The 27,501-nt window shown below is 37.8% G+C and overlaps 1 protein-coding gene across 2 annotated transcripts in view; it reads left to right on the top strand.

Annotated features, from left to right (window-relative positions):
• Positions 1 to 2,024: 2,024 nt before the first annotated feature.
• plin1 (perilipin 1) overlaps positions 2,025 to 27,501 on the top strand; it is a 28,253-nt gene continuing 2,776 nt past the window's right edge. Inside the window, exons 1-8 of one of the 2 annotated variants that reach the window (XM_052097653.1) lie at positions 2,068 to 2,092; positions 2,222 to 2,288; positions 2,602 to 2,797; positions 3,845 to 3,927; positions 4,128 to 4,392; positions 12,719 to 12,909; positions 16,471 to 16,611; positions 18,985 to 19,140. In XM_052097653.1, coding sequence (XP_051953613.1) covers positions 2,244 to 2,288; positions 2,602 to 2,797; positions 3,845 to 3,927; positions 4,128 to 4,392; positions 12,719 to 12,909; positions 16,471 to 16,611; positions 18,985 to 19,140 — 1,077 coding nt within the window. In that variant the 5' untranslated portion in view covers positions 2,068 to 2,092; positions 2,222 to 2,243. Of the gene's footprint in view, positions 2,289 to 2,601; positions 2,798 to 3,844; positions 3,928 to 4,127; positions 4,393 to 12,718; positions 12,910 to 16,470; positions 16,612 to 18,984; positions 19,141 to 27,501 lie in introns of both variants that reach the window. The other variant, XM_052097654.1, reaches the window with a different exon arrangement.

Below are 27,501 nucleotides of genomic sequence, written 5' to 3'. Positions count from 1 at the left end.
GCGTCCAGGCTGCAAATGAATCGCGCATGCGCATGGCCGCCGCCGTTCCTGCCCTGGTAAAATCCTTAAGGTCTGTTTTGATCAACATTGAAATTACTTGGGCCTGGTTGCCAGAAACCCCAAGAAAAAGTTAAGAAAACTGGTAATTATAATTGTCAGGGATAGGGTATTGTCATCAAGGGATTGCTTAATTTAAGGGGTTCTGTTCTTAAAGTTATTTCTTGAATATATATATATATATATATATATATATATATATATATATATATATATATATATATACAATATTCCATTTGCACAACAAGAAAGAAAAACACTAGTATCTAAACACTCACCTAATTCTACTGTAAATATGGTTTATAACCTAGTTTTAAAGCTACAAAACATCAAGGAACTCCAACTGCTGCACACTGTGAAAGTAGCAAACAGTAGCGAACCACACAATTGCGTGTAGACCCTACGCCCAGTAGGAAAGCTACACAAAAACTGCTTGAGGTGACATGTTATTCTAGGTACACACAAACAAGCTGTTGTCAGCGCTCTCAGAGTGGTTCACGTTAGAAGCTGGCAGGTGCAGATCAAAATTACTTTGGGTTTGTAATTTATGAAAAAACATTTCAAACATTCCAAACATTTTTCACTCACATGCTCAGACACGCGCAAACGGCTGAGTTAGGGGCCGTTCACAACAAACGTGTTTTGGTGTGCGTCTGCTCTGTTTTTTTTCATTGTTTTTCTATAAGCGCCGGATGAATATTCTTGACTGCTGCACCATGTCTCGCTGTTTCTTTAGTGTCTCACGCAGGACTGACACATTTTAAGACACTGTGTCAAGTTAAATATAAGTTCAGGTCTCAAAAATGCACATCGAGACACCTTCTGTTTCATTCATTGTGCTGCGTCTAGGTTGTTTTTAGCGCAGGAGTCACAAAGATTTAACATTCTGAACCAGTTCAGGTTGCAAAGAGGTGACTGTTACAATGTTTAACATTATTCCAGATTGTTCTGCACCAAGCAAATTTTCAGTGCCTGATAAACGACAATATTTTTCCCCTTCTGCTCTAGTGTGCTGAGGGGCCACCATGCCTTGTGTTTACTGTTTCTGTTATGAATGTTGCCTATGATGCTTACAAAAAATGCAGCCTTTTGCAACATTGTGAACAATACACTGCAGCATCAGAATATGAGCCCCACGTGAAAGTAAAGTTAATAAGACAGGAATATAATACTATTGCATACATAAAATCCTCAATGTAATAATAATAATAATACTGTATCATGTTATAATGACAAACTGGACAACAATAAATAATTGATGGCTTATAATATTAATAAATACCAACTAAATTCCAAAATGTTACTGGGTGAAGTAGTGGGTTTTGCACACCCTGTTCACAAAAAAAAAATAAATACTGTATATTTTTACAAAACACTTTTTTTTTCTTTTTGTGAACAGGGTGTGCAAACCCCACTAGGTAAATATTGCGTTTTTTAAATATTGCGTCTGGAAAACATGCATTCATTTCCTTTGACTAGAATTTTATTTCATTAAACATAGCCTATTGAAAGTACTTGGCTACAACGGCTTATAGGATGACTTTAAAATTATGATTTAAAATAAATTTTATGTAATATTTAAGCAAATATTTTCAAAATGGTGCCCCGGGTTGGTCGGTTGAGACACTGACATCTCGTGGCGATACTTATGGTGAAATAAAGGCTTGACGTGATGCCTGTTTACGTGAAATGTAGCTATGTGGTTACACCAGAGCATTTCAGAGTCGCAACTCAACACGAAATAGCAGATTAAATATCTGTCAGAGGAAGTCAGCAAAATTCGGTTTAATGTCCACTGTCGATTTGTACAAATGGCAAAATATTTTATAATGTGTTACACTGGAACATAGAGTCCAGTCTGTTTTGGCAAAGAAAGGCTTAGGAAGTTATAAAAACACATTTACGTCATTTAAAGAATGAGATTGTTTTGAAATCATAAATCAAAGTTGCCAGTGGTCAGTGGGTGCTCTGTTTATGTCGAAGCACATATTATTAGTACGACGCTGTCAACTGATATAGCCTACTGAGCTTTAGGGTAAGATTAGTAGACTTAAACATGCCTTAGAATGTAACGGTACTCATGATCTAATAAATCTTTCACGAGACATTTGCGTAAATGTGGGATTGGACCAGCTGAAGTGAAGTTTCTTTGCGTGTTTTTCAGCTGCTCGTTGAAGTGTATTGAGATGGCGTCTGAGAAAAAGGACTACGACGAAGCTCCCAAGGATCAGGTAATGTTTCAGAACGTGACAGATTGTCTCCTGCTCATGGTTCAACACATCTAAGCTTTTCTTCTAATTTATATATTTATGTATGTATTTATGTGTGTGTGTGTGTGTGTGTGTGTGTGTGTGTGTGTGTGTGTGTGTGTGTGTGTATTCTTTTTTTAATCAAACTGAGTTCATGTACAAAGTAGATGTAATGTTGATGTAGATTTAAAATCACGTTGATAAGTCATTGTTTATAAATTCTTTTTTGTGATGGTATTTTCAGAAAAGATTAATACCAGGAATAAAAATAAAAAATTAAAATCTTGTTTTACAGAATGTATTTTTTAGAATCCTCAATCTTCAATCTGTCAGTGCTGCTTTGGAATCCGTTGAGAGGACATACACCTGCACGAAGCAGTCTCACCCCATGATCAATTCTGTATGTGGGCTGTATGAGAAGGGTGTGAGTAAGACTGCCAGCTTTGCAGTATGGAGCATGCAACCTGCCCTCCATGTACTGGAGCCAAAGCGTGAGTCTGGTGAAAAACTATTTCAAATAAACATCTTATTTTTACATTACATAACTTGGGCGATCATCCTTTTTAATGAGACCCTGTAAGACATGCAATCTGACTATGATGAGGTGTTTATTTATTTAATACTACTACCTAATTTATATCAGTAGATAACAAAAACAGCTCATTTTTTTCAGTACTGTAAGGAATTGCAAAACTGAACACTTGAGTTCACACAGTCTTTATGATTAGATGAATAATGGGGCAATAATGCTAAATATTTGAATCTTTCAAGGGCCCTCTTGAGGATTACACAAGACTAATCTTCTGAGAGACATAATTAAATGTTACAAGTGCTGTTACTCACTAGATTTTCTTTTTTATGTGTAATGAGCTAATGGTTGTATTTTGTATGTTGATGTTCACACAATCCAGTATTTCTTTTTATGTTAAAATATTATGAACGTTATACAGTGTAAATCAATGGGTTTCTTACTTTTTTTTTCTCTAGCATTCCCTTGATCTCAATTTTATTTAACTTTATACACAATGTTTTAATCAAAACACACAAAAATAGATGTGTTTTGTGTAGGCAGCAACTTGGTTACAAAGAGGATTCATTCCTATAATGAACAATAGAACAATGTCAAGTTCCAGATCAGTTCAGTAAATTATATAAGCCATTGATATCAGCCTTATGAAGGGGTTAGTAAGGCTTAGCATTAACTAGAGAACATTTTTGAAAGAGACTATTTATGTTTTCAATTCTAATCTGTGTTTTTCATTTACTCACAATCGATTTGTTCCAAACCCGACTTTTTCTTCCATGGAACCAAAAGATTGTTTTTGACAGAATGTTTGGGACTGTCAGTATTTACTTTTTTGTATGAAAAAATTTGTGTTTTTCATAAAAAAAAAAAAGATAGTCAGGTTTGGACATCATGAGATTAGGGTGAACTAACCCTTTAATTTTTTTAATGTTCCATGTGTGTCTGGAGAGACCCTCAAGTTATAAAACATTAACACAGAATGTGCTTTATGTGGATATTGTATTATTCATAGTTGTAGCAGCCAACTCAATGGCCTGCAAAGGACTGGACCGCCTGGAAGAGAAGGTACCGGCCTTGCAGTATCCACCTGAAGAGGTAAAGTAGTTTTTGGTTGGCCTTTTTAATGACAATAATGACATAAAGAAAAGATCAACCTTTTTTTCTTTTTTTTCTTACTGCTTCCATAATAACACTCCCTGAGTTGGTGGCAGTATTCCATGTGAAAAGATATTTTATACTAAAAGGTCTCAAGTGGTTTCCCAAAACACCTTGTCTACTCTTTGACCCCCTAACAGTTGGCAGCAAGCATCAAGGAAGTTGTGTTTTCAGCTGTGGAAACTGCCAAAGATGGTATCTTCAGTCCCCTCAAATACACCTCAAACTCTGTGTTAAGCATGGCATCCAGTGGGTACCAGCAGAGTAAGAATGCCTTAAGTGTCAGCATGCAGTATGTCATTAACAGCAAGCCTGTCTGCCTGGCCGAGCAGAGAGCCGGCATGGCACTGACTCTGACCGAGAGCCTGGTTGACTACATCCTTCCTGCATCCTCTGAGGAGACAGGTAATCACGCTTTTCCTATAGTCTGAAGCAGATTTTTCTTCAAGGGTTCTTATTTTTTGTGAAAGAAAATCATGCAAGTTTGAAATTACATACTGAATGTCATTGTTTACTTGCCCTTGTGTGGTTCCTAACCCGTATGCAATTATTTCTTAAGGTGGAACAGAAAAGTAGAGATTTTGAGTCCTTATGGAGCACTTGGTATTTTTGGTTGTTTAAAAAATCTTTTGTGTTGCTTTTGTATATTATGCACAGGTTTGAAACAACATGAGGGTAGGTGATCAGAATTTTTATATTTGGGTGAACTAGTCCTTTACTGTTGCTCCAGCTACAGAACATGCTTTTAAAGCTGGGCACTAGATGTCGCTGTATCATCATTGTTTAAGTGATGAATTCATTAAATGTCACATTTCTATTAGAAGAGAACAGATGGGTGCAATTTGTCTGCATTGCTTGACTTTATTTTTTAACTATGACTAGTTAATTTAGACTATTCAATTAGCAATTGTATCCATTCTGTCAAATGTAAACATTGTCTTTGTACTTCTACTTTCCTGTTAACTGCATTTACTGGATATAATAATTGTGTTGTGTTTTGGATTGCATTGTTGTGGTTCATGAATGTGAGATAAAGAGCCATGGACAAAGTTAATACAGAGCTGTGTATTAAATTAATGTTTATCTAGTGAGTCATCACCATGGCCTGGAAGAACTCTTTTAGCCTTGTTTCCTCAATGCTTTATTTTCATTTCAATATTTTCAATCTAGAGTTGTGTCCACAGAAACATATTCAAATTAATTGTGTCATTCATGCTTCTAAACTGTTTAATTTGTTTTTAAAGTGTTTTAAACAGGATGTTGTTATCTGCGTTGCTTGTTTAGTAGTCCCCCCTCTCTTCATGTCTGCCTTTCAATTGTATTTAACTGCTGACTAAACAGTATGTTGACCTCAATACCTGACGGAACTGAACTATTCAGGCTTTGACTGCTTTTTATTGTTGTTGCTGTTGGATAGAACATGTATAATTAAAGGAACAGTTCACCCAAAATCGAAAATTCTTTCATCATTTAAACACCCTTATATTTCCAAACCCGGAACACATAAGGACAATATATTATATTTAAATATAATTTAATTCAGTCTTGTTAACTGAATTCAATAAAATGGCATTAGACACTGACTCACTTTAATGCATAATATAGCTGAACTATGAACTGTGCTCCTGACCTGTTTAGCTTCTGCACTCAATGCACTGGTTACGGTGCAATGTGGTATTGCATGTAGTGGTTTGATGATCTGCAAAAAAAAGGAATTGTCTACCCAAAAATTAAAATTCTGTAATCATTTATTCACCCTCATGTTTCAAACCGGTATGACTTTCTGTCTGTGGAAAACCAAATGAGATGTTAAGCAGAATGTTAGCCTCATGCACCATTCACTTTTAATTGTATGGAAAAAAGACACAGTAAGCTTGATTACATTGGCCCAAGAAAGCTGTTTATTGCTAAAAGCTGCTTAAAGGTATAGTTTACCCATAAATGTATATTCTCTCATCATTTACTCACCCTCATGATATCATAGGTGTGTATGACTTTTTTCTTCATCAGAACAAATTTGAAGAAAATTTTAAAAATATATCTGCTCAGAAGGTCCTTAAAATGCAAGTTAATGGTTATCAGACATTTGAAGCTCCAAAAATCACAGACAGTCAGCATAAACATCAACCATACAAAACCAGCAGTTAAATTAATGTCTTCTAAAGTGACACAATATCAATATTTAAGTATGTTTTAAATATAAACCATTGCTTCCGGCAAGCTTCACAAGAGGGTGGAGTTCACGTGGTCTCTGATGTGACATATTCTCGTTTCCATGTTACAGACACATTCTTCTCTCGGTTGAGACATCTAGGAGAAGCACACAAACGCACCATTGTGAGTAAAGAAACAGATAAATACAGATCTAAACCGAAACCAACATATCTTCTGTACAGCATTCCTTCTACTCGGCAGTATACAGCGCTGCTCTTCCGAGTGTGACGCACGTGCCTCAGTTCTCGCGTGCCTCACCTGTCAACCCGATAACGTCACATATGCATATCGCTGCTGACCGGAAGCAGTTAAAAAGTATTTAAACTTTTTCTTACTTTTTCAGACCTAAAGTGATCATGTCACTTTTGAAGACATTAAGTGCTGGAGTAATATGGATGACATTTATGCTGGCTGGCTGTTCTTTTTGGAGCTTCAAAATCTTGATCAACATCCACTTGCATTTTAAGGCGCTTCTGAGTGAAGATATTTTTCTATTTTTCTTCAAATGTGTTCTGGTGAAGAATGTTAAGTCATACACACCTGGGATATCATGAGGGTGAGTGACTGATGAGAGAATTTTCATTTTTGGGTGTACTAACCCTTTAAGGCAATAAAGCGACATTCCTGTTAACATGAACTGTGTTTGCGGCTTCCTCTTTACTCCTGTTTACTGTATATGCAGCTCAGTCATTAAGCAGCTTTCTCTGCAACATAATTTCCCTGAGACAAATGTGTGGTCTTTCTACTAAATCGAACATTATCCCCAGTGCAATAAAAGCATTTTAATAGTTTATGTTGCTGACACACTGTTTGATTCGGGCACGTCCATTGACATGACGTGACGCAATGGCTTGAGGCTGTCTAAGCCTGGCGCATCATCCAAACTTTCTAAACTGTTTAGTTGTTGGCAGTAGTAGCGCCAGTGCATGCAGTGAAAAATGGAATGGGACATCTGTTCACTGTCAGCATGACAAGACGTGACTCAACGGATGATAAAATAACAAACATGGGATCCGAGGAATCTTCACTATTTTATTCTCTGTTGCTTCGCTTTATTTCCAGATATTCCAGAGTTGTTGCTGTGTTTGTTTCCTTAACTTTACATTGTGACCTGTGGCGGAATTGCGCTGCAGTAGTGGAGTTTCCCTCTTACTTCAAACTCTAGGATTCTAGTGTACTTGAGCACATATAAGTGGACATATTATACTAATGCATATACATGAGCCACATATGGTAGATGCGGAGTGCAAATTAAAAAAGAGTGAGGAAATCAATTATCAATCTATTAATTTGAAAATAAAAACGTGAATAAATAAACCAATTTATAAATGGACAAATAAATAGACACATTTAAATGTCTAAAAAGGAATGAGATATAACTGACAGTGGGCGTGTTGTCACTGCTTGATTGGAATGACTGAGGTAAGGTCAGGTAGCACAGAGAAGCGTTAGCTTCAGGTAGGTTCAGTATCTGAAGGCCGCTGCAGCCCGAAGTCTAGCGTCTTTCTCCAGCGGCATTGGTACCTCAAGCACCGGTGAAGAAGGAAGCAAATGTCTGCCGTGGCACTTGCTTTCAGTCAGAGCCAAGGGTCGGGGGGTTCATTCTGTTGACTGCGTCATGTTAAAAGGATAGTTCACCAGAAAATGAAAATTCTCTCATGATTTACTCACCCTCCTGGCATCCCAGATGTGTATGATTTTCTTTTTTTCTGCAGAACACAAATTAAGATTTTAAGAAGAATATTTATGCTCTGAAGGTCCTCACAATGCAAGTGAATAGGTGCCATATGACTCCAGTGAATAATTGCATGTGTTCAGACACAATATGATAGGTGTGGGTGAGAAAAAAAATCAACATTTAAGTTATTAAATTTGGTCATAAATTCTCCTCTCTGCCCAGCAGGGGGGAATATGCATAAAAAATGTGAATGACCAAAAACAGAAGAAAGAGTAAGTGAAAGAAAAAGGACTTAAATGTTGACCTGTTTCTAATCCACACATATCATATTGCTTTAGAAGATATGGATTTAACCACCAGAGTCATCTGGAGTACTTTTATGTTGCCCTTATGTTGATTTTGGAGCCAACTGTCCAATGACATTTTTAAACTTGATTGTCAAGTGGAGAAAGAAAAGCCACATTCAAATGGAAAAAGAAAAGCCAAAGTAAAATAAAAAAAAATACAACAACAAAAAAAACATTGGCAAATAGATGAGGAAAAGCAACTGGAAAATGAATGAAGAAAAGTCATTGCCAAATGCTTTTTTAAAACACAATTTAAAAGATGCATTTAAAAATAACGTATTATTATGCTCCCCGCGACCCTGTACACAGGATAAGCGGTTGACGATGGATGGATGGATGGATGGTATTATTATGCTATTTTATTGTTACAGTTAATTGCATTTTAAACATACATTAATGCATTATTTAATAATGCACAATTTTATTGATAAATATCATTACATTTTTAAACCTGAATTAAACAAACTTTTTTTTAAATTTGTCTATTTATTTGTCCATTTTTGGTTTAGTTATGCAGGTTTTCATTTTCAAATTAATGGATTGATTTATTTATTTCTTCATTCTTTTTTTATTGGCATGATAAACCTGGGTGTGTTTTACCTCTTTCTCTTAATCCCTTAAATGGTGTAAGAAAAACCTTTCTCATATACATGAGAATCTTACTCCTTCAAAGTGATGATCCACCTTAGAAACAAAAGTCCATAAACTCTCAGTATTTCCTATTTGCAGTTCTCTTTGGTTGAACCTTTATTTTTCCATGAGTCTGAAAGTGTGTCGCCGGGGGTAATTCCTTCTTCACGTGGCCCAAAGAAGCAGCAGATTGCCAGATATTTCTATCCAAATACATTTTATTTTCATGCTTGTGTCTTTCTATTGCCATGTTTAATGGTACATTCAGCAGAGGGAATCTATTTAGTGCCTGTTTTTTCTGGCCTTGCAAATTGAATTGGATTGCATTTAATGCTGAGCAAGAAGACCTGAATGCTTCTGTAGCCCTGAGCTTAGTGGCCCTTGTGTGTTGTTATTAAATTGAGTGTATGTTCTGTTTTTACACAGTGGAAAAGAGGAAGTGCTTCCTGAAGAACCCCAATACAATAATATCATCTATAACACTGCCCTGCAGAAACAGAGCTAAGAAACTCTCATTCTCACTTCCGCCATCGCTTTATGTAATTTCCTAGCCTGCACAAATTCATTTTCCCCACCATATGTCAGAGGCAAAGAGGAAAAACATTGCGATGCATTTTATAGAGATGATGTTAAACTATTAAACAGAAAGAAATAGTAATAGACATTAAATATAAAAATATATACTTAAAAAAAAAAATGATTTACACTCCCATGAGATCACATGACCAGCCAAATGTTACTTGATTTATCTAAACAATACCCTGTAATGAATGCTTTCGCTTTTGGAATAAATTAATCAGGGCTGACAGCGAAGAGCATATTTTTACAATGACATCAGTAACTTGAGAATTTCTGTTTTTGCATGATGTTGTATCTAAATCTGACTGGCAGTGAACATAAACCGAAATTTTACTGAAAGCACCTTTAAATTAATATTTCATTTAAACTTTTTGATTCTTAGGATTTACTCAGCCTAAAATCATTCCAAACCTGTGTGACTTATTCTGTTGAACACAAAAGGTGAATTTTTGAAGAATATACTGTGCTGTTGGGATTCACCAATCTGATATCTGGATCAGTATCGGCTCCAATACTGACACTTTTAGATGGACCGGTTATTGGTCTGATAAACCAGATCAAATTCCGATACTGTTTGTTATTCATGGTCGTTACTGTCAAGCTCAGAAAATTATATAAAAGGACAATTAAAGCACCATTAAACTATATGACTCTATGGTACTTTATTCAAAGTCCCTTGAAGACATTTTCATGAGGAGGAGGGCGTGGTCACCTTGCACTGAGTTACTCCAATCAGCCAGGTGAGGGATAAAGAGGAGCCAGAGACGCCAGAGAGAGAGAGTGAGATATGCATGCAGCCACTAAACGTGTGCATTCCGCATGTTGGGCTGAAAAGATAAAGGAGTGAAAGAGCACACAGATCTGTGTGTGTGTGTGTCAATGTTTGGTTATGATGAAAAGAAGTTTTATGTTGTGTCTAATTAAAATATTTTGTGATTGTTCAGCTGGTTCCCGCATACTCATTTACGATAATCATGAGACCTTTTGCCACAATCATGCAATAGCTTTGTGAATCGCAAGTAGCTTTGAGAGTTGAAAAATAAATGTGCAAAGAAAGTTGGATTCTTTTTAAATGATGACTTTCACTGGAATTCCTGTTAATATTGCTGCTACATTATCTAGTAGACTAGTTATAGTTTATACACAATAAAGTTTTTCTTAAAGGGGTCATGTCATGAGGAAAAATAGTAATTTTTTTTAAGGTGTGCTTTTTTTCTGCATGTGCTTCATACACCTTAAGTGTATATTTAACTTCAAGTATATAAATTAAATAATAAAATAGGCAAAAGGCGAGTAAATACACTGACTACCACCATTGGAGTCGTGAGTTTGAATCCAGGGTGTGCTGAGTGACTCCAGCCAGGTCTCCTAAGCAAACAAATTGGCCCGGTTTCTAGGGAGGGTAAAGTCACATGGGGTAACCTCCTCATGGTCGGCATAATGTGGTTCTCGCTCGTGGTGGGGCGCATGGTGAGTTGTACGTGGATGCCGCAGAGAATAGCGTGAAGCCTCCACACACACTATGTCTCAGCGTTATCTCGCTCAACAAGCCATGTTATAAGATGCGTGGATTGACAGTCTCAGAAACGGAGGCAACTGAGATTCGTCCTCCGCCACACGGATTGAGTCACTATGCCACCATGAAGACCTAGACCACATTGGGAATTGGGCATTCCAAATTGGGGAGAAAAGAGGGAGAAAATAGGCATAAACTATGATTTCCTGGCTTTAAAATCTCATGAAAAATTATGTTTTAAAAAATCAAAATAATTCTAAATACTTAAAATATGTCTCTCATTTTGGTCAAGCTTTACATTGACGCTTGTTTTTTGAACTCATATATTTAAAAAAAATGTTTTTTTAAATATATATATAATTTATATCAAATAACCACAATCAGATGGTGATTTAATAATAGCGACTGGCCTAGTAGACAGCATCATTGATCATAATGGGTTCTGTGGCAGCGGGGGCATGGTCATCCAGAGAGAGAAAGCGGTAAGGGCGCTTGCACCTGAGATAAATTATGTCTAACACCTGTCTCTAATTCCAGTGAACATGGGGAGAGCAGCATATAAAAGTTTTTATGATATTGTAAAGCTGAAGACTCAGAGAAGTTTATGTTGACAAAGTTTGAGTTATACTGATATTATTAAACTGAGAAAAGCACAGAGAAGAGTGCACGTAGAGTGTTGAAATCAGAGAAATAAAGAGCCTTACTTGACTGCATCACTGCTCTCCGTCTCCTCCCTTCCATCTCCAAACTTGAATGTGTTACAGGTTATGTTGCTTTTGACACGACTCTCGCGTCTGGTGTACACAGGGTGTGAGTGTTAACAGTTGTGCTTGAAATGAACAGTTTTATATATTCGGATGCAATGTGTTGGATGCTGTTATGTGTAAACCCTGAAATTTAGTTTTATAAATGTTGTGGTCTTGTGGAGTTTGTTCATTCTCTTCCGATTATGTTTCAAGTATGGCTGAATATGAGGGCCTGCACAATGTTAGCCAATCAGAACAGTGGGCTTTTACGTTGAAGTTTAAAGGAGGAGCTGATGCTAAAAATTTGTGTTTCAGGCAGAGGGCCTGAGACAGGGTGTAAAATGATCGTATATTACTAAATTATGACTGTTTTAATGCTTAATTTTTTAAGGTTTTAACTTTACTAACATTATCAGTGGACCTCAGGGAAGATAATAAAACTGTTTAAAAAAAGAGCATTTCATGACCCTTTTAATATCCTAAACATTTATATTCAAATAATGTGTAGTCAGAGGTTTGTGTTTCTTTACATATAAAATAGTACCCCCAGTTAGTTCTGCAAAGTGAGGTATAGATATTCTAAACTTATTAAGAAAAAACCACAACACTGGTATCGGAACGGGATCGGAAGTGCCCGATTCTGAGAATTCAGGTAATGGAATCAGATCGGGAGAACAAAAAGTGGTATCTGTGCATCACTACTGTCCTGTCCACTCTTTCTATCAAGCTCAAAAATGAGTACCATTAAAGTGCTCCATATGACACCAATATTCCAGAAAGAAAGCTATCATATAGACTAAATGTATGATGCATTATACTGCTTTGTTTTTTGTTTTTTGGAGCTTGACAGAACTAGTTCCTATTCATTATATGGGGGGAGGGGGTCATTTTTAAAATGTCCTTTACAATAATGGTTCTGTCTGTCCTATTTCTATCCATTTGTAATTATTAAAATGTATTCTGCATGAAATCATTTTTAACTGCTCTGTTTAACTGCTTCTGTTTTTTTTTTTTTTTGCAGAAGATGATGGGAGAGTGGGAGAGCCAGAGCCTGATTTTGGAACTTCTGTCTCAAAGCCAAGCCTTAGCAGACTGGGAGCGCTGGCGGGCACTGTCTACAGACGTGCTTTTGAGAAGATAGCTGCACAGCACCAACACACTAAAAGTCAAGGTCAGGAACTGGTCACATGCATCCCTGGCGTGACTCCCCTGGTAAGCAGCAATCAATAGTCATGTTTTCATTTGTCCTGATGTACAAAATGGCAGAGTGTGTGGAGGGGGGGGGGGGGGGGGACACTCATGCAGAATTAATGAGTAGTACTACATTAACGCTTTAGTTACTACTATTAACTAATATGGAAACATGATTAACCAATCAGTAAGTAATAGCGAAATGATGTCTGAGGTTCACTGTGAGAAGTTCACTGTTATGTAATCAATAATTACTGAATTAGATTTTCCTCATTGAGAACTATTAACTAACAATGGTTAATTTTAAATAACTACTAATTAATTACTAATCAAAACATTAACATGTGTTTAAAATGTTTATGTTTTTATTGTGAACATAATCATGAAATGCGCCTTCAGAGAAACATGTGCCTCATGTGTGGTCTTTGCTGGAATTAACTTATGAACATAACAGCTCTCTAAATCAGTGTCTACAGTGTGTGGTAAAGTGTCATAGTCAGCTTACAGATGTATGTGCCCAACATGTGCACTCATTAATTTTTTTTCCCATTGGATCCATTTTCTGAGTAACTTAATGGATCCAATGGGGGAAAAAATAGAATGAGTGCCTGGTCCATCAAACTTCTAATCCAATCAGGGTTCGCCATATTCAGTGCTTGCGCTGAAACTGAAAGAAAAGCGAGTTTGATTTTGCTCCGCCCTCCCGTCGATCCAACTGCATGCGGTAAACTTTAATATACCTTCTGTTCTGTTCACACCAAACATAGGCAAAGGAGGAAACGTCAAATTAATTTGATAAAAACTACTTATTTACTGAGTGTGTGTAAAGTGAATGTTTGTTAATGTTTTGATTAGTAATTAATTAGTATTTATTTAAATTAGCCATAATTAGATAATAGTTCTTAATGAGGAAAATCATATTCAATATTTATTGATTACCTAACAGTGAACTACCTCAGTCATCAGTTCACTATTACTTACTGATTGGTTAATCATGTTTCCATATTAGTTAATAGTAGTAACTAAAGTGTTAAAGTAGTACTACTCATTTGTCCTGCATTAATTCCTGCATTATTACCTATTAATGACAGACCATTATTATAAAGTTTTATGCAGTACGTATGCTGTAGTCCAACTGTCAGTAAAGAGTGGATTATTATACCTCTCCTCCTGAGCCCCTCAATGACATTGCATGTGCAGTCAGACAACACACAGTCTAAATTGGTCTCTGTTGTGCAGTTACCCTGGTTGTAGGGGTGGGTAAAAATATTGTTTTCCGATGCATCATGATCTTCATTTGAATGATCGTGATATCAATTCTTAAATCCCAAGATTGATCGTTCATTCAATATGCAGCCCTCCACTATAATGAGAGGAAATCACTCGCATTTCCAACCAAATTTCGCGCTATGCAACTAAAGTGAATATATTTGGCAACTGGCTGGTAAATGTTTACATTTTACTCACCAGTTATTGTGTAGTTTAGTCGTGAAGTGTTCAGCAGCAAGATCCTTTCACAATGTGTTGAGAGTAAAAGTTGCTATAATGTATGTTCAAGGTCGAGATCCACACAACCCATCTGTCATAGAATAATGTCTCTTTTAAAGGTGGAGGAAGCTATTCCTGAGAAAGACTGTTGATATTTGAACTCAACAGCCAAACAAACACACCCCTCCCTTCAGTGCCCCTTCAGAAGCTCCGCCTCTCAAATTAGTGCACACGCAATAGTGCTGTGTGGATCGGTCCACTTTGGATCGGTCCAAAGTGGACCCTCCAAAGTGGAGGGTCCACTTTGTTTATTTTACCATTTATAGAGCCATGGCTGTGTTCAAACACCAGATTTGTTTTCAGAGCACACTTAGTACGGACACCTGGCGGACCATGAAGTGATATTCATTGAATTTTACAAAAAGTGTATAGGATTAAAATGGCTTACTCCACTTTTACTACCCTTTCTGTTCTTTACAGTCAGTTGTTGATCAAAAACAACTACGAAAAAGTGTTTAATCCTAATCATGCATTATACAGATGAGGTAAAGCCATTCTAATCCTCTCTAGTTAACATGCACTCATTTAAAGGCGTTGTTTACAGAAATGCCTTTTTTTTTGTTAAAGAGACAGTACCTGTTCCCTATCTGTTCACTCACTCGACATTGTGTCAATGTAGTGACACTAGGGGTCGCCCTTGGGAGCCCCAAACACCTCTGATCTTTGAGAAAAGGCCAGTGGGATTTGGCAAGTGGAATTTGCAAGCCACTCCTTTGGACATATGGGTATAAAAGGAGCTGGCTTGCAACCAGTCATTCATATTTTTTCTTCGGAGCAGAGCGGTTGTGTTTCAGCGAGCTGAATTCCACCGCCGATCCATTTACCTCTACAAAAGCTGTCGGATTTACATCACATTACAGTGACTTCTCCCTGTCTTGCAGAGTCCAGAGAATGCCCCTGGGTGCTTCAGCAGCCTAAAAGAGCATATTCTTCCTCTAAAAGAGTATATTTCCCTTCTAAAAGAGTGCCAATCAAGGAGAGCGTCTTTTTAAAGATTCCTTTCCGTTTGTGTATATTTCCTGGTTGCAATCGTTACCTCCCACAGCTTCCCACAGCCACGATCGCTGCCTTACGTGCTTGGGTGCTGCCGGCACGGGGACAGCGTTCATGGACGGGTCATGTTCTCACTGCGCGAGCATGATTATGGCAACGTTGCAGTCATGGCTTTACTCAGAGTTAAAGCAACCCCAGCGGCTCCCTGCCGTGGTCCTTCTACCTACGGGTTTGAGGCTGCGTCGGTTAGCACTGGGAGCGATTTGGGAATTTCAAAGGGAACCGCTCTGCCGGGTAGCCCCCCACGGATCCCCTGCATGCTCGTTTGCCTCAGCTAGTTCTGTAATGGGACTGCCGGCTCCTCTCATGGCGAGTTTGCTATCTCGTTTGTGGCTCGCAAAGCAGGTGACCTTTCGATTGCAGCATTGGAGAGCGGCCTGGTTCTGTCTGACGCCGAGGATATAAGGTCCCTCTGCCACTCTGACCAAGGCTCTGACCATATGCGCTGGCACACAACTGGCCCCGGGAGCTATGCAAGGATACATTCCCCCCAGTGAGCCTGCTTACACAGAGCACACCCTGTGCAAGGTTAGGGAGAACGAGGAGCAGGTCGTCCTAGTAGCACCCTACTGGCCCACCCAGATGGTGTCTCGGACCTCACACTCCTCGTAGCAGTCCTCTCGGACCTCACACTCCTCGTAGCAGTCCCCCCAGGCGAAATCCACTGAGGAGAGATCTCCTTTCTCAGGGACGGGGCACCATCGACACCCGCAACCAGACCTCTGGAATCTCCACATCTGGCCCTTGAAAGGGACGTAGAAGACCTAGACCCGAAGACAGTGTTCTTATTGCAAACATTACATGTAAATGTAATTCATTACAATAGTAATGATAATAGTAACAAAGTATTTACAAGGAGCTCCACAAATGACACTTTAAAGGTGCTGTGTATTAATTCTGCGTCATTAGCGGCACCAAGGAAAAATGCACTTTTGTGTGTTGATAAACACACAAAATATCTGTGGTTTTGTCTTTTTGAAGGTTGACTTTAAAAAGAGGAGTATGAAGACTGTAGCAGGTTTAGTACTGAGATTCCCAAGCTCTCTGGCTGCATTTTTAAAAGACGGTCAGCAGCACAGTATTCAGATGGAAATTACTAATGATGATTTAGAGCAGCTCAAGGTTAGTGACGCATTTGAACATCACTAATTTGGTTGATTTAAGGTTGATTTAGTAAATAATTACTTTTGTAAATTTTTACTTAAAAACCTTTTAACTAATTTTTTGGCAGTTTATTTATGTATTATAACTGACATTAATACAAATGTTTATATCTCCTGTTAAGCCTTTATATTATGTTTCTGCCTTTCCCTGTAATATAGAAATATCTAAAGATTTCCTATTTGAACCTAGGAGATTGTTTGAGCATGTTTTCTTAGAAAACATTATTTAAGACATTCTTAGCATTTATCACACATTGCCTGAGACTACACCCACTGGACCCTAATTTGAAATTATGGCAAAGAGATTTTTAAGTGTTATTACATAACACTTGTTGTTAGCAATCCTAACATGATAGCAGTTAACATGATTGTGTGGCATGCAGTAGTATATTAGTGTCTTACTACCAAGACACTAAAAGTGTAGTAAAGGGACATCCAAATAAGCATCTCAAAGAAAGTTGTAAAAATATTCTCAGTTTACAATTATTGCTTTATTTTGCATCATCCTAAACCACTCATTCTTGAGTGGTGTCCCACAAGCTGAGGTTATAAGATGAATTTGCTGTACAACTACATTTGTAGTTGTTAGAGAATCAGATGTAGTTGGTAAGTGTGGAACACCATTGACTGCTATAGAGTTGTTTCAAGTAAGCTAGAGTATGATTTGCCCTGTTATGTACATACAGTGGGTACGAAAAGTATTCAGACCCCCTTACATTTTTCACTCTTTGTTATATTGCAGCCATTTGCTAATATAATTTAAGTTCATTTTTTTCCCTCATTATTGTACACACAGCACCCCATATTGACAGAAAAACACAGAATTGTTGACATTTTTGCACATTTATTAAAAAAGAAAAACTGAAATATCACATGGTCCTAGGTATTCAGACCCTTTGTTCAGTATTTAGTAGAAGCACCCTTTTGATCTAATACAGCCATGAGTCTTTTTGGGAAAGATGCAACAAGTTTTTCACATCTGGATTTGGGTATCCTCTGCCATTCCTCCTTGCAGATCCTCTCCAGTTCTGTCAGGTTGGATGGTAAACGTTGGTGGACAGCCATTTTCAGGTCTCTCCAGAGATGCTCAATTGGGTTTAAGTCAGGGCTCTGGCTGGGCCATTCAAGAACAGTCACGGAGTTGTTGTGAAGCAACTCCTTCATTAATTTAGCGGTGTGCTTAGGGTCATTGTCTTGTTGGAAGGTGAACCTTCGGCCCAGTCTGAGGTCCAGAGCACTCTGGAGAAGGTTTTCGTCCAGGATATCCCTGTACTTGGCCGCATTCATCTTTCCCTCAATTGCAACCAGTCGTCCTGTCCCTGCAGCTGAAAAACACCCCCACAGCATGATGCTGCCACCACCATGCTTCACTGTTGAGATTGTATTGGACAGGTGATGAGCAGTGCCTGGTTTTCTCCACAAATACCGCTTAGAATTAAGGCCAAAAAGTTCTATCTTGGTCTCATCAGACCAGAGAATCTTATTTATCACCATCTTGGAGTCATTCAGGTGTTTTTTAGCAAACTCCATGCAGGCTTTCATGTGTCTTGCACTGAGTAGAGGCTTCCGTCGGGCCACTCTGCCATGCTGCAGTGATGGTTGACTTACTACAACTTTCTCCCATCTCCCGACTGGATCTCTGGAGCTCAGCCACAGTGATCTTTGGGTTCTTTACCTCTCTCACCAAGTCTCTTCTCCCCCGAGTTTGGCCGGACGGCCAGCTCTAGGAAGTGTTCTGGTCGTCCCAAACGTCTTCCATTTAAGGATTATGGAGGCCACTGTGCTCTTATGAACCTTAAGGACAGCAGAAATGTTTTTGTAACCTTGGCCAGATCTGTGCCTTGCCACAATTCTGTCACTGAGCTCTTCAGGCAGTTCCTTTGACCTCATGATTCTCATTTGCTCTGACATGCACTGTGAGCTGTAAGGTCTTATATAGACTGTGTGTGACTTTCCTAATCAAGTCCAATCAGTATAATCAAATACAGCTGGACTCAATTGAAGGTGTAGAACCATATCAAGGATGATCAGAAGAAATGGACAGCACCTGAGTTAAATATATGAGTGTCACAGCAAAGGGTCTGAATACTTAGGACCATGTGATATTTCAGTTTTTCTTTTTTAATAAATGTGCAAAAATGTCAACAATTCTGTGTTTTTCTGTCAATATGGGTTGCTGTGTGTACAATAATGAGGAACAAAAATGAACTTAAATGATTTTAGCAAATGGCTGCAATATAACAAAGAGTGAAAAATTTAAGGGGATCTGAATACTTTCCGTACCCACTGTATACAATAAATAGAGGAATGCTTTTAATTTTTTTTCTTTTAGAGTTATGGGGTGCAGAGCCTGGTCACTATTGTGGCTAATGTTAAGAAAGCCCCTCAAACCAGCTTCAACCTGGCAAAGAATGGAATCGGCATCATCGTGAGGTCCTTTGGCACAGCCTGGGAGAGAGCACTCCACAACTTTCCTTATTATGGGCTTGTGAGTGATTCAGTCATCCTTGGGCCTGATTTGATTTGGCCTCTCACGTGCTGTGAAGCGTCTAGAATTCAGTTCACGTGGACTCTTTACATGTGGATAGATCCCCCTTAACGCCTTGCAGATACACATACACAAACGCACACCCCAGCCTCATTACCCACTAATGCTGTGATCACACACCTAGCTCTGCATACTACAGTGTGAATATTTCCTTCATAGACTGAGGGCAACTCATTGAATTAAAGTAAAAAATAGTGACCTTTCTCTTTTTAAGATTTTAAAGTCACCAGATATCCTCAATATTTTAGACTTAACTTCAGGAGGTTAGTTTAAAAAGTTTATCCTTGGTTTTAAGTTAATCATAACTCCCTAACTGGGGAAAGCTGAAACAAAAATGTCTGATAGGAGGTGACGGTAGTCAGTGAGTCGGCATAATGGGGCTAGGGTTCCGGATCTCTCGAAAACAATATGTCGACCTCCTTGTGATCATGTTGGAATTAAAGGCCTTTGGCCTTCTTCTTTGTAGTAAGCTATTCTAACTTTTCTGGGCTCCATCGTTATGCTTTTCTCATATCAGAGGAATGATATCGAAGAAAGATTAAGAAAGCCTTCATTATTGTCACACATTATACATACACTTTTGCATATATACAAGGCAAGAGGCAAGTTTATTTATATAGCACATTTCATACACAATGGTAATTCAAAGTGCTTTACATAGAAGAGATTAAAATAAGAATAATAAAAAAAGAATAATTGAAACAGTTTAGAATAAAATAAAATAAAATACAGTACAAACAGTCGGACACACAGTGGCACAGTGCTCATTCAGTAAATGCACAGCTAAACAGATGTGTTTTGAGTCTGGATTTGAATGTGACTAATGTAGGAGCACATCTGATCTCTTCTGGAAGCTGGTTCCAGCTGCGGCTGGCATAATAGCTAAAAGCAGACTCTCCTTGCTTAGAGTGAACCCTTGGTATTTCTAGCTGATGTGATCCTAATGATCTGAGTGATCTGTTGAGTTTATATTCAGTGAGCATATCTGCAATATATTATACAGTGAAATTATTTTTGTGAATGTGCACAAGAGATTACTCTAACCTGTTAACCTTTGCCTAGCATGACACCTCCAGTAGGCTGTCCTGATGTGGATATCTATAACAGTTATATCTCTAACCAATCTATAACAGTCTCCCTTTATAGTGTTGCCATACAGTGTGGTGCTCTGACCATACTTTGCCCTTTCCTCATCACCTTACTCTACACAATAGACACCTTAGCAACCTGTCACAACGCCAGTCACACACTTCATAACCACCTGAAAAACATTTTGAATACTACCATATATATATATATATATATATATATATATATATATATATATATATATATATATATATACACTCACCTAAAGGATTATTAGGAACACCTGTTCAATTTCTCATTAATGCAATTATCTAATCAACCAATCACATGGCAGTTGCTTCAATGCATTTAGGGGTGTGGTCCTGGTCAAGACAATCTCCTGAACTCCAAACTGAATGTCAGAATGGGAAAGAAAGGTGATTTAAGCAATTTTGAGCGTGGCATGGTTGTTGGTGCCAGACGGGCCGGTCTGAGTATTTCACAATCTGCTCAGTTACTGGGATTTTCACGCACAACCATTTCTAGGGTTTACAAAGAATGGTGTGAAAAGGAAAAACATCCAGTATGCGGCAGTCCTGTGGGCTGAAAATGCCTTGTTGATGCTAGAGGTCAGAGGAGAATGGGCCGACTGATTCAAGCTGATAGAAGAGCAACTTTGCCTGAAATAACCACTCGTTACAACCGAGGTATGCAGCAAAGCATTTGTGAAGCCACAACACGCACAACCTTCGAGGCGGATGGGCTACAACAGCAGAAGACCCCACTGGGTACCACTCATCTCCACTACAAATAGGAAAAAGAGGCTACAATTTGCAAGAGCTCACCAAAATTGGACAGTTGAAGACTGGAAAAATGTTGCCTGGTCTGATGAGTCTCGATTTCTGTTGAGACATTCAGATGGTAGAGTCAGAATTTGGCTTAAACAGAATGAGAACATGGATCCATCATGCCTTGTTACCACTGTGCAGGCTGGTGGTGGTGGTGTAATGGTGTGGGGGATGTTTTCTTGGCACACTTTAGGCCCCTTAGTGCCAATTGGGCATCGTTTAAATGCCACGGCCTACCTGAGCATTGTTTCTGACCATGTCCATCCCTTTATGGCCACCATGTACCCATCCTCTGATGGCTACTTCCAGAAGGATAATGCACCATGTCACAAAGCTCGAATCATTTCAAATTGGTTTCTTGAACATGACAATGAGTTCACTGTACTAAAATGGCCCCCACAGTCACCAGATCTCAACCCAATAGAGCATCTTTGGGATGTGGTGGAACGGGAGCTTCATGCCCTGGATGTGCATCCCACAAATCTCCATCAACTGCAAGATGCTATCCTATCAATATGGGCCAACATTTCTAAAGAATGCTTTCAGCACCTTGTTGAATCAATGCCACGTAGAATTAAGGCAGTTCTGAAGGTGAAAGGGGTCAAACACAGTATTAGTATGGTGTTCCTAATAATCCTTTAGGTGAGTGTGTGTGTGTGTGTGTGTGTGTGTGTGTGTGTGTGTGTATATATATATATATATATATATATATATATATATATATATATATATATATATATATATATATATATATATATTTATATATATATATAAGACCAGACATGCTGTTACATTCTGGATCATTTGCAGAGGCATAATTGTGCATGCAGGAAGGCTGGCAATGAGAGCGCTACAGTAATCCAGTCTATATATTACAAATGACTGAACAATGAGTTGTGTGGCATGTTCAGAAAGGAAGGGTGTCATTTTCCTGATGTTGTAGAGTGTAAATCTACATAATCGTCTTTTAGATGTGTTTGGCAAACTGAATTGGTTGTCGATGGTTACCCCTATATTTCTGACAGTTTTGGAAGGTGTTATTGTGGATGAACCCAGCTAAACGATGTTGTGCTCAATAGCATGGTTGGCTGGAACAATGAGGAGCTCAGTTTTAGCTAGGTAGTGTTGCTGTTGGTGATTCTTCATCTGGGCTAAGATTCAAGCTGATACTGAGGGGTCATCAGGCTGAAAAGAATGTAGAGCTGTTTGTCAGCGCCGTAGTAGTGACATGGGTAACAGAACCCATGTGTTTGAATGATGGGTCTCAGTGATGTTGTATATAGAGAGAAGGTAAGCGGTCCAAGCACTGAGCACTGAGGTGCCCCAGTAAGTAACTGATGTGACTTGGACACCTCACCTCTCCAGCCTACCTTGAAAGACCTACCTGAGAGATAGGACTTTAACCAGCCAAGCACAATTCCTGTGATCCCGAGAGTAGAGAGCATAGACAGGAGGATCTGCTGGTTGACTGTGTCAAAGGCTGCAGATAGGTCCAGTAGAATAAGGATGGATGATCTGGATCCCACTCTCGCCTGCCTCAGCATCTTGGGGACCGACAGCAGGGCAGTCTTAGTGGAATATCCACTTTTGAAGCCTGACTGATTGTTACATTGCGTTAGTTGGAAATTCTGTCTTTTTCAGTTGAATGGAATGAAGCATTATCCACTCAATTAGACCAACCCTATCCCTTCAACCACATGCCTCTTCTCCAAAACCTTGCCTTGCAAAGACAGGTCAGCCATCCCAATGTCAGATAAGAGAGCATAATTTAATTGACCAAATTTTTTGATTGGCTAAAAAAGAAAAATATTAAAAAAGAAGTCTGTCAGGTAGCAGGGAAATGTAATGGTTTTCCTTGGAATTAAAAAAAAAAAATGTTACATCACCTCTATGGTTTCTACAGTATACATTTTTTACTACTGTATGTGAGACACTGGTAGTCCTATGATTAGTTTAGTAATATTTGTTCTCTCATTTTGAACATGGTTTACTGAGAGGAAAACAATGTGAATTAATTAAAATGACTCTGAGCCAGAGCAGCTACAGTATGAAGATTATTACCCAAGGAGTACGTTTTATATTGACTTTGGATGAAACAGCACTAGGGAAGGAAGAGAAGACAGAGTGGGGATGAGATCATAATGTGGTATGTTTGGGTCATTTAAATAGACCTTTAGAAGCATTGTTGTCTGCAACAGTCATAAAGTAGCCTATAGAACAGTGCACCTATGTGTGTCAGTCGGATTTGATCTTGTTTGATTACCTGAACAGAGAATATGCTTGTATATGGACATTTTGTTTTCATGTCATCCCGCATCTTTCTGGTGTTTAAATTCTACCACATAATTTAAATTGGGAGTTTACTGCATTTGAAATCACAATAAAGCAAAAACATAAGCCTAAATTATATATTCCATACATTATGATTTCAACCCATAAACTGTGTAAACATAAAATTCAACTGGAACTTGAATTTACATTGAACTAAAGAAACCCAAACCCAGGGAGGTGATTCAGTTCAGAAGCCCACTGGTACATACACACATTTATTTCAGCCGCTTTGCTCTAACACAATTAAGGTCGGTCAGATCTAGTCAATGGAAAGAAAATAAAAGTATCATTGGTTAGCTCATGCCAAAGTAGGAGAGGGAATAAACCCAGACCAGAATGAAAAAAGGAAATTAATTGAATGAATTTGATCATAGCCATTGCCTGGGCTTCTCTGAACTTAATCAGAATTTAATTATATTTATTCTCATGATGGTTCTCAAGTATTGATTTATATAACTTTGTGACCTCATGCAGGTCAAACTGGAAGCGCATTGTTAATTTTAATTAACCCTCAAATGACTCAATAAATTGTCCTACTTCATCATCCACATGTGTTATTGCAAAAGCCGATGACTCCTCAAGATATAAAGATTCTAAACGTGCGTGTGATATTTAGTCATGGTCATACAGATTTACGGTTCATGAATATCCAAACCAATTCCAGCCTGAGGAGCCCTGGTTTTTTTTTGTGGCATGCTGCATACCTTTTCCTAGGTGCAGTGGGTTCTTTGCCCTAGTAGTCGTGTAGATGTATCTCTGTTCCTGATTAATTATATTGCAATGTTTATACCAGATTAGATCAGAGAGAAAAGCAAAGAATCATTCAAAGTTCTCAATTTTTCTTCTTGCCATATTGGTCTTAAATTTCTTGAAAAACAGCAGGCAAGTCTCACTGAAAGATGTCCGTCAGTAGTACAAACCTGACTGGCTTCTTCTGAGAAACATGGTCTGATATTGTAATTAGATACAGACTGCTAGCACAAACATTGTATACATAGAGTGACAGGACTGCTGAAGTTGACGATTACATCACAATACCAGGAAACCACTTGGAAGAATTTTTATTTTAGATTCATGCAAAGATATGACCTGAATCAGTAATTTGGCCAAAAATTTGTAAACGCAATCTCAAAATCCTGATTTATTGATGACTATGGTCTGCACCTGAAAAATTGCATGTGGCTTTAGGGTTCTTTTAAAACACATTTATAGTGTTTCAGGCATGTTTTATTGCCTTCTTGATGTTTTAACATTTTGTTAGACTGTACAGTTGAGTCACATCTCACAGATTATCTTATCATTCATTGAGAATATGGGTTGTTTTGTCTGAAAGTTTATTTGTTTTTCAGTCACCAGCTTATCTGTAGACCTAAGAGGGAGAGATATGTTGATGCATGTGTCCAGGGTTGGGATATATATATATATATACACACACACACACACACACACACACACATATATATATATATCCAGGGTTTGGAGGGTTATTTATGAAATGTATTCCTCTACAGATCACTTAATACATGCTGTAAAATGTAATTTGTAACGTATTCCGTTAGATTACTCAAGGTCAGTAACGTATTCTAAATACTTTGGATTACTTCTTCAGCACTGGTAGATTTTTTTTCACTTGTTTTGACTATAAAAACTCTGCCAGTACAGTAAGACAAAATACACACGTTAACAATACATTCTCTGAAAAACCTTTAAAACTACATTCTTTGGAAAACCAAAATATTTTATGCAGTGTTGCTTCTAAAACAAGAAAAATCCAATTGATCTTGTTTTAAGGATTTTTAGATATTTCTACAGGAAAACGATACAAAAATGATTATCAAAAATATGATTTTTGCACTAATATCAAAGATCTTACTAGAAAAAAATTAATTATGATCAAACGTGAATTTTATTGATAAAAAAATATGATTGTGTCTGGTAACGTGTGTGTAAAATGGCTAGAAATAGCATTTTAGCTTAGTGTAAAGATGACAATTTACACAAGTTTTATTTCTATTTCTTCTGCTCCAAACTTACTTCAAACTTATTCTCTGTCTGCTGGTATGAATGTAACACATCATAAGAAAGTGTTTCACCGCTGTTCAAATGCACTTTGGATCGCATCATTTATATGTATAAATGTTTTCCATCTGAACGGACTAAAAATTAAATGAAACAAATGACAATAAAATGCAAAGTAATCTCTTCAGTAATCAGAATACTTTTTGAATGTAACTGTAACTGTATTCTAATTACCAATGATTTAAATTGTAACTTTAATGGAATACAGTTACTTATATTTTATATTTTAAATACGTAATCCCGTTATATGTTTTCCATTACTCCCCAACCCTGCATGTACCTGCATGTTTCTTAAGTATCTGGGTGATTTTAACCAAGTGGAAAATCTGGAGTGGAAGTTCTCTGATAGCACACAGTGTTGAGGCGAAGCCACACGTTTCTAGACATTCTTAGAAGTAGATAAGGTGCTCTACTCTGGTTGGCTACATAAAAATATAGTCCTACTCTGGCCTTCCTTTGATTTAGGAGTTCCCAATGTCTGTTCTTTTGTTCCAAAACTTTCTTATTCAGGCTGAGACAGACTTCTTCCTCTAACACAAACTTTTGCCAAGTCTAAACTTTTGTTTTTAGTTTATTTATTTGATGATCTTAAGATTTAAAGGTGTAATTTTTTCCTCATTAAAAAGCTTACCCCTAAAGAAATTAATAGTATTTTTTTTAAATGTGTTCAATCATTTACAGTACAATTACATGAGACTAATTTTTTTTATTTATTATTATTATTTTTAAACGAACATTAGGATGTGCTACAACAACAACGACTTTTATTCACTTTCACACAAATCACGAGTAAAATGGCAGATTATCAGTTCATGAATACTTTTTTCTTTGTTCCCCACTCAGTGCTATCCTATGACAGCTTAACACTATAGTTTAAAGTGTTTGTTTTACATAACCAACTACATTTACTAACTTTTTTAAATGCAATCATATTACCAGGTAGCTCAACTGATGGTGTGTTGCATTTGCAATGTAAAGGACTAGAGTACGAGTCCTGTGTAGATCGTGCCAGTCACATTTGCTTTTTTATAACACTATTGGATAGGTTAAAGGTTTAGGATTATTTTATTGATTAAAAATTAAATAGACCTCATCTGTTTGGGATCTAATTTAACTTGCTTTTAGCGCCACATTGTGGACATTTCACCTCAGAACTGCCGCCATACATTTAAAGAAACCACATAATGTTGTTTTTTTATAAATGTCAACAGTGTCACATCTTTTTCGTGAGATCAGGGTGGTATAGAGCATTTCTTCAATGGCATTGGAACCCAAACACTATTGCTTTAACACGATGTATCAATGCCACTAAGTGTCAGTATAATTATATGACAACTGCCAGCACAACATAAAATATTACTGAGTGTGCACCTTTAATTTAATATAATCTGTCAGTACGAATAATTTCACAATATCTCTTCACATATGTCATGTGCTTGTAAGATTTAATTAGATAGTTCTTAAGCTCTCATTGTAATTTAGACTTCAGACACTTAGACTTAGGTGTTAATAGAGGTCAGAGAATGTGACAAAGAGCTGTAATTGGCCACAGACAGACCGATCCCTCCCTGATTAACCCCTGGCTTGGGACTGTTTGGGATCCCATAATATAGCTTGAAAAAAGGAGACTCCAATAGGTCTGGCACCAGAGTTACTCTGCCCTCTAGCAGCTGGCTATCTATCCACATGGGAAGAGCTCCAGAGAGATGTTTTTTTACTTTTCACTTGTGCCTGCATGATGAAATTTTCAGGGAAATTGAGAATCATTATTTCCCAAATAATGCGTTTGCAATGTTAAAATGGTGTTTGGAACTGAAGTGATGAAGACAGGCCAGCACTGTCTGGGTGGAATATTAATGGCCAAAGCCCCAATGTGCAATGCACACTCTTTGGCTCTTAACTTTTAATGTCTCACATGGGATACTTGTTATTTTTCATCTTCATGTGGATTTCTCTAGGACATTTTGCATCTGTT

The sequence above is a fragment of the Xyrauchen texanus genome, chromosome 29, assembly GCF_025860055.1.
Source record: "Xyrauchen texanus isolate HMW12.3.18 chromosome 29, RBS_HiC_50CHRs, whole genome shotgun sequence".
Taxonomy (NCBI): domain Eukaryota; kingdom Metazoa; phylum Chordata; class Actinopteri; order Cypriniformes; family Catostomidae; genus Xyrauchen; species Xyrauchen texanus.
The sequence above is the reverse complement of the archived record's forward strand: the minus strand, read 5'-3'. Positions and strand labels throughout refer to the sequence as shown.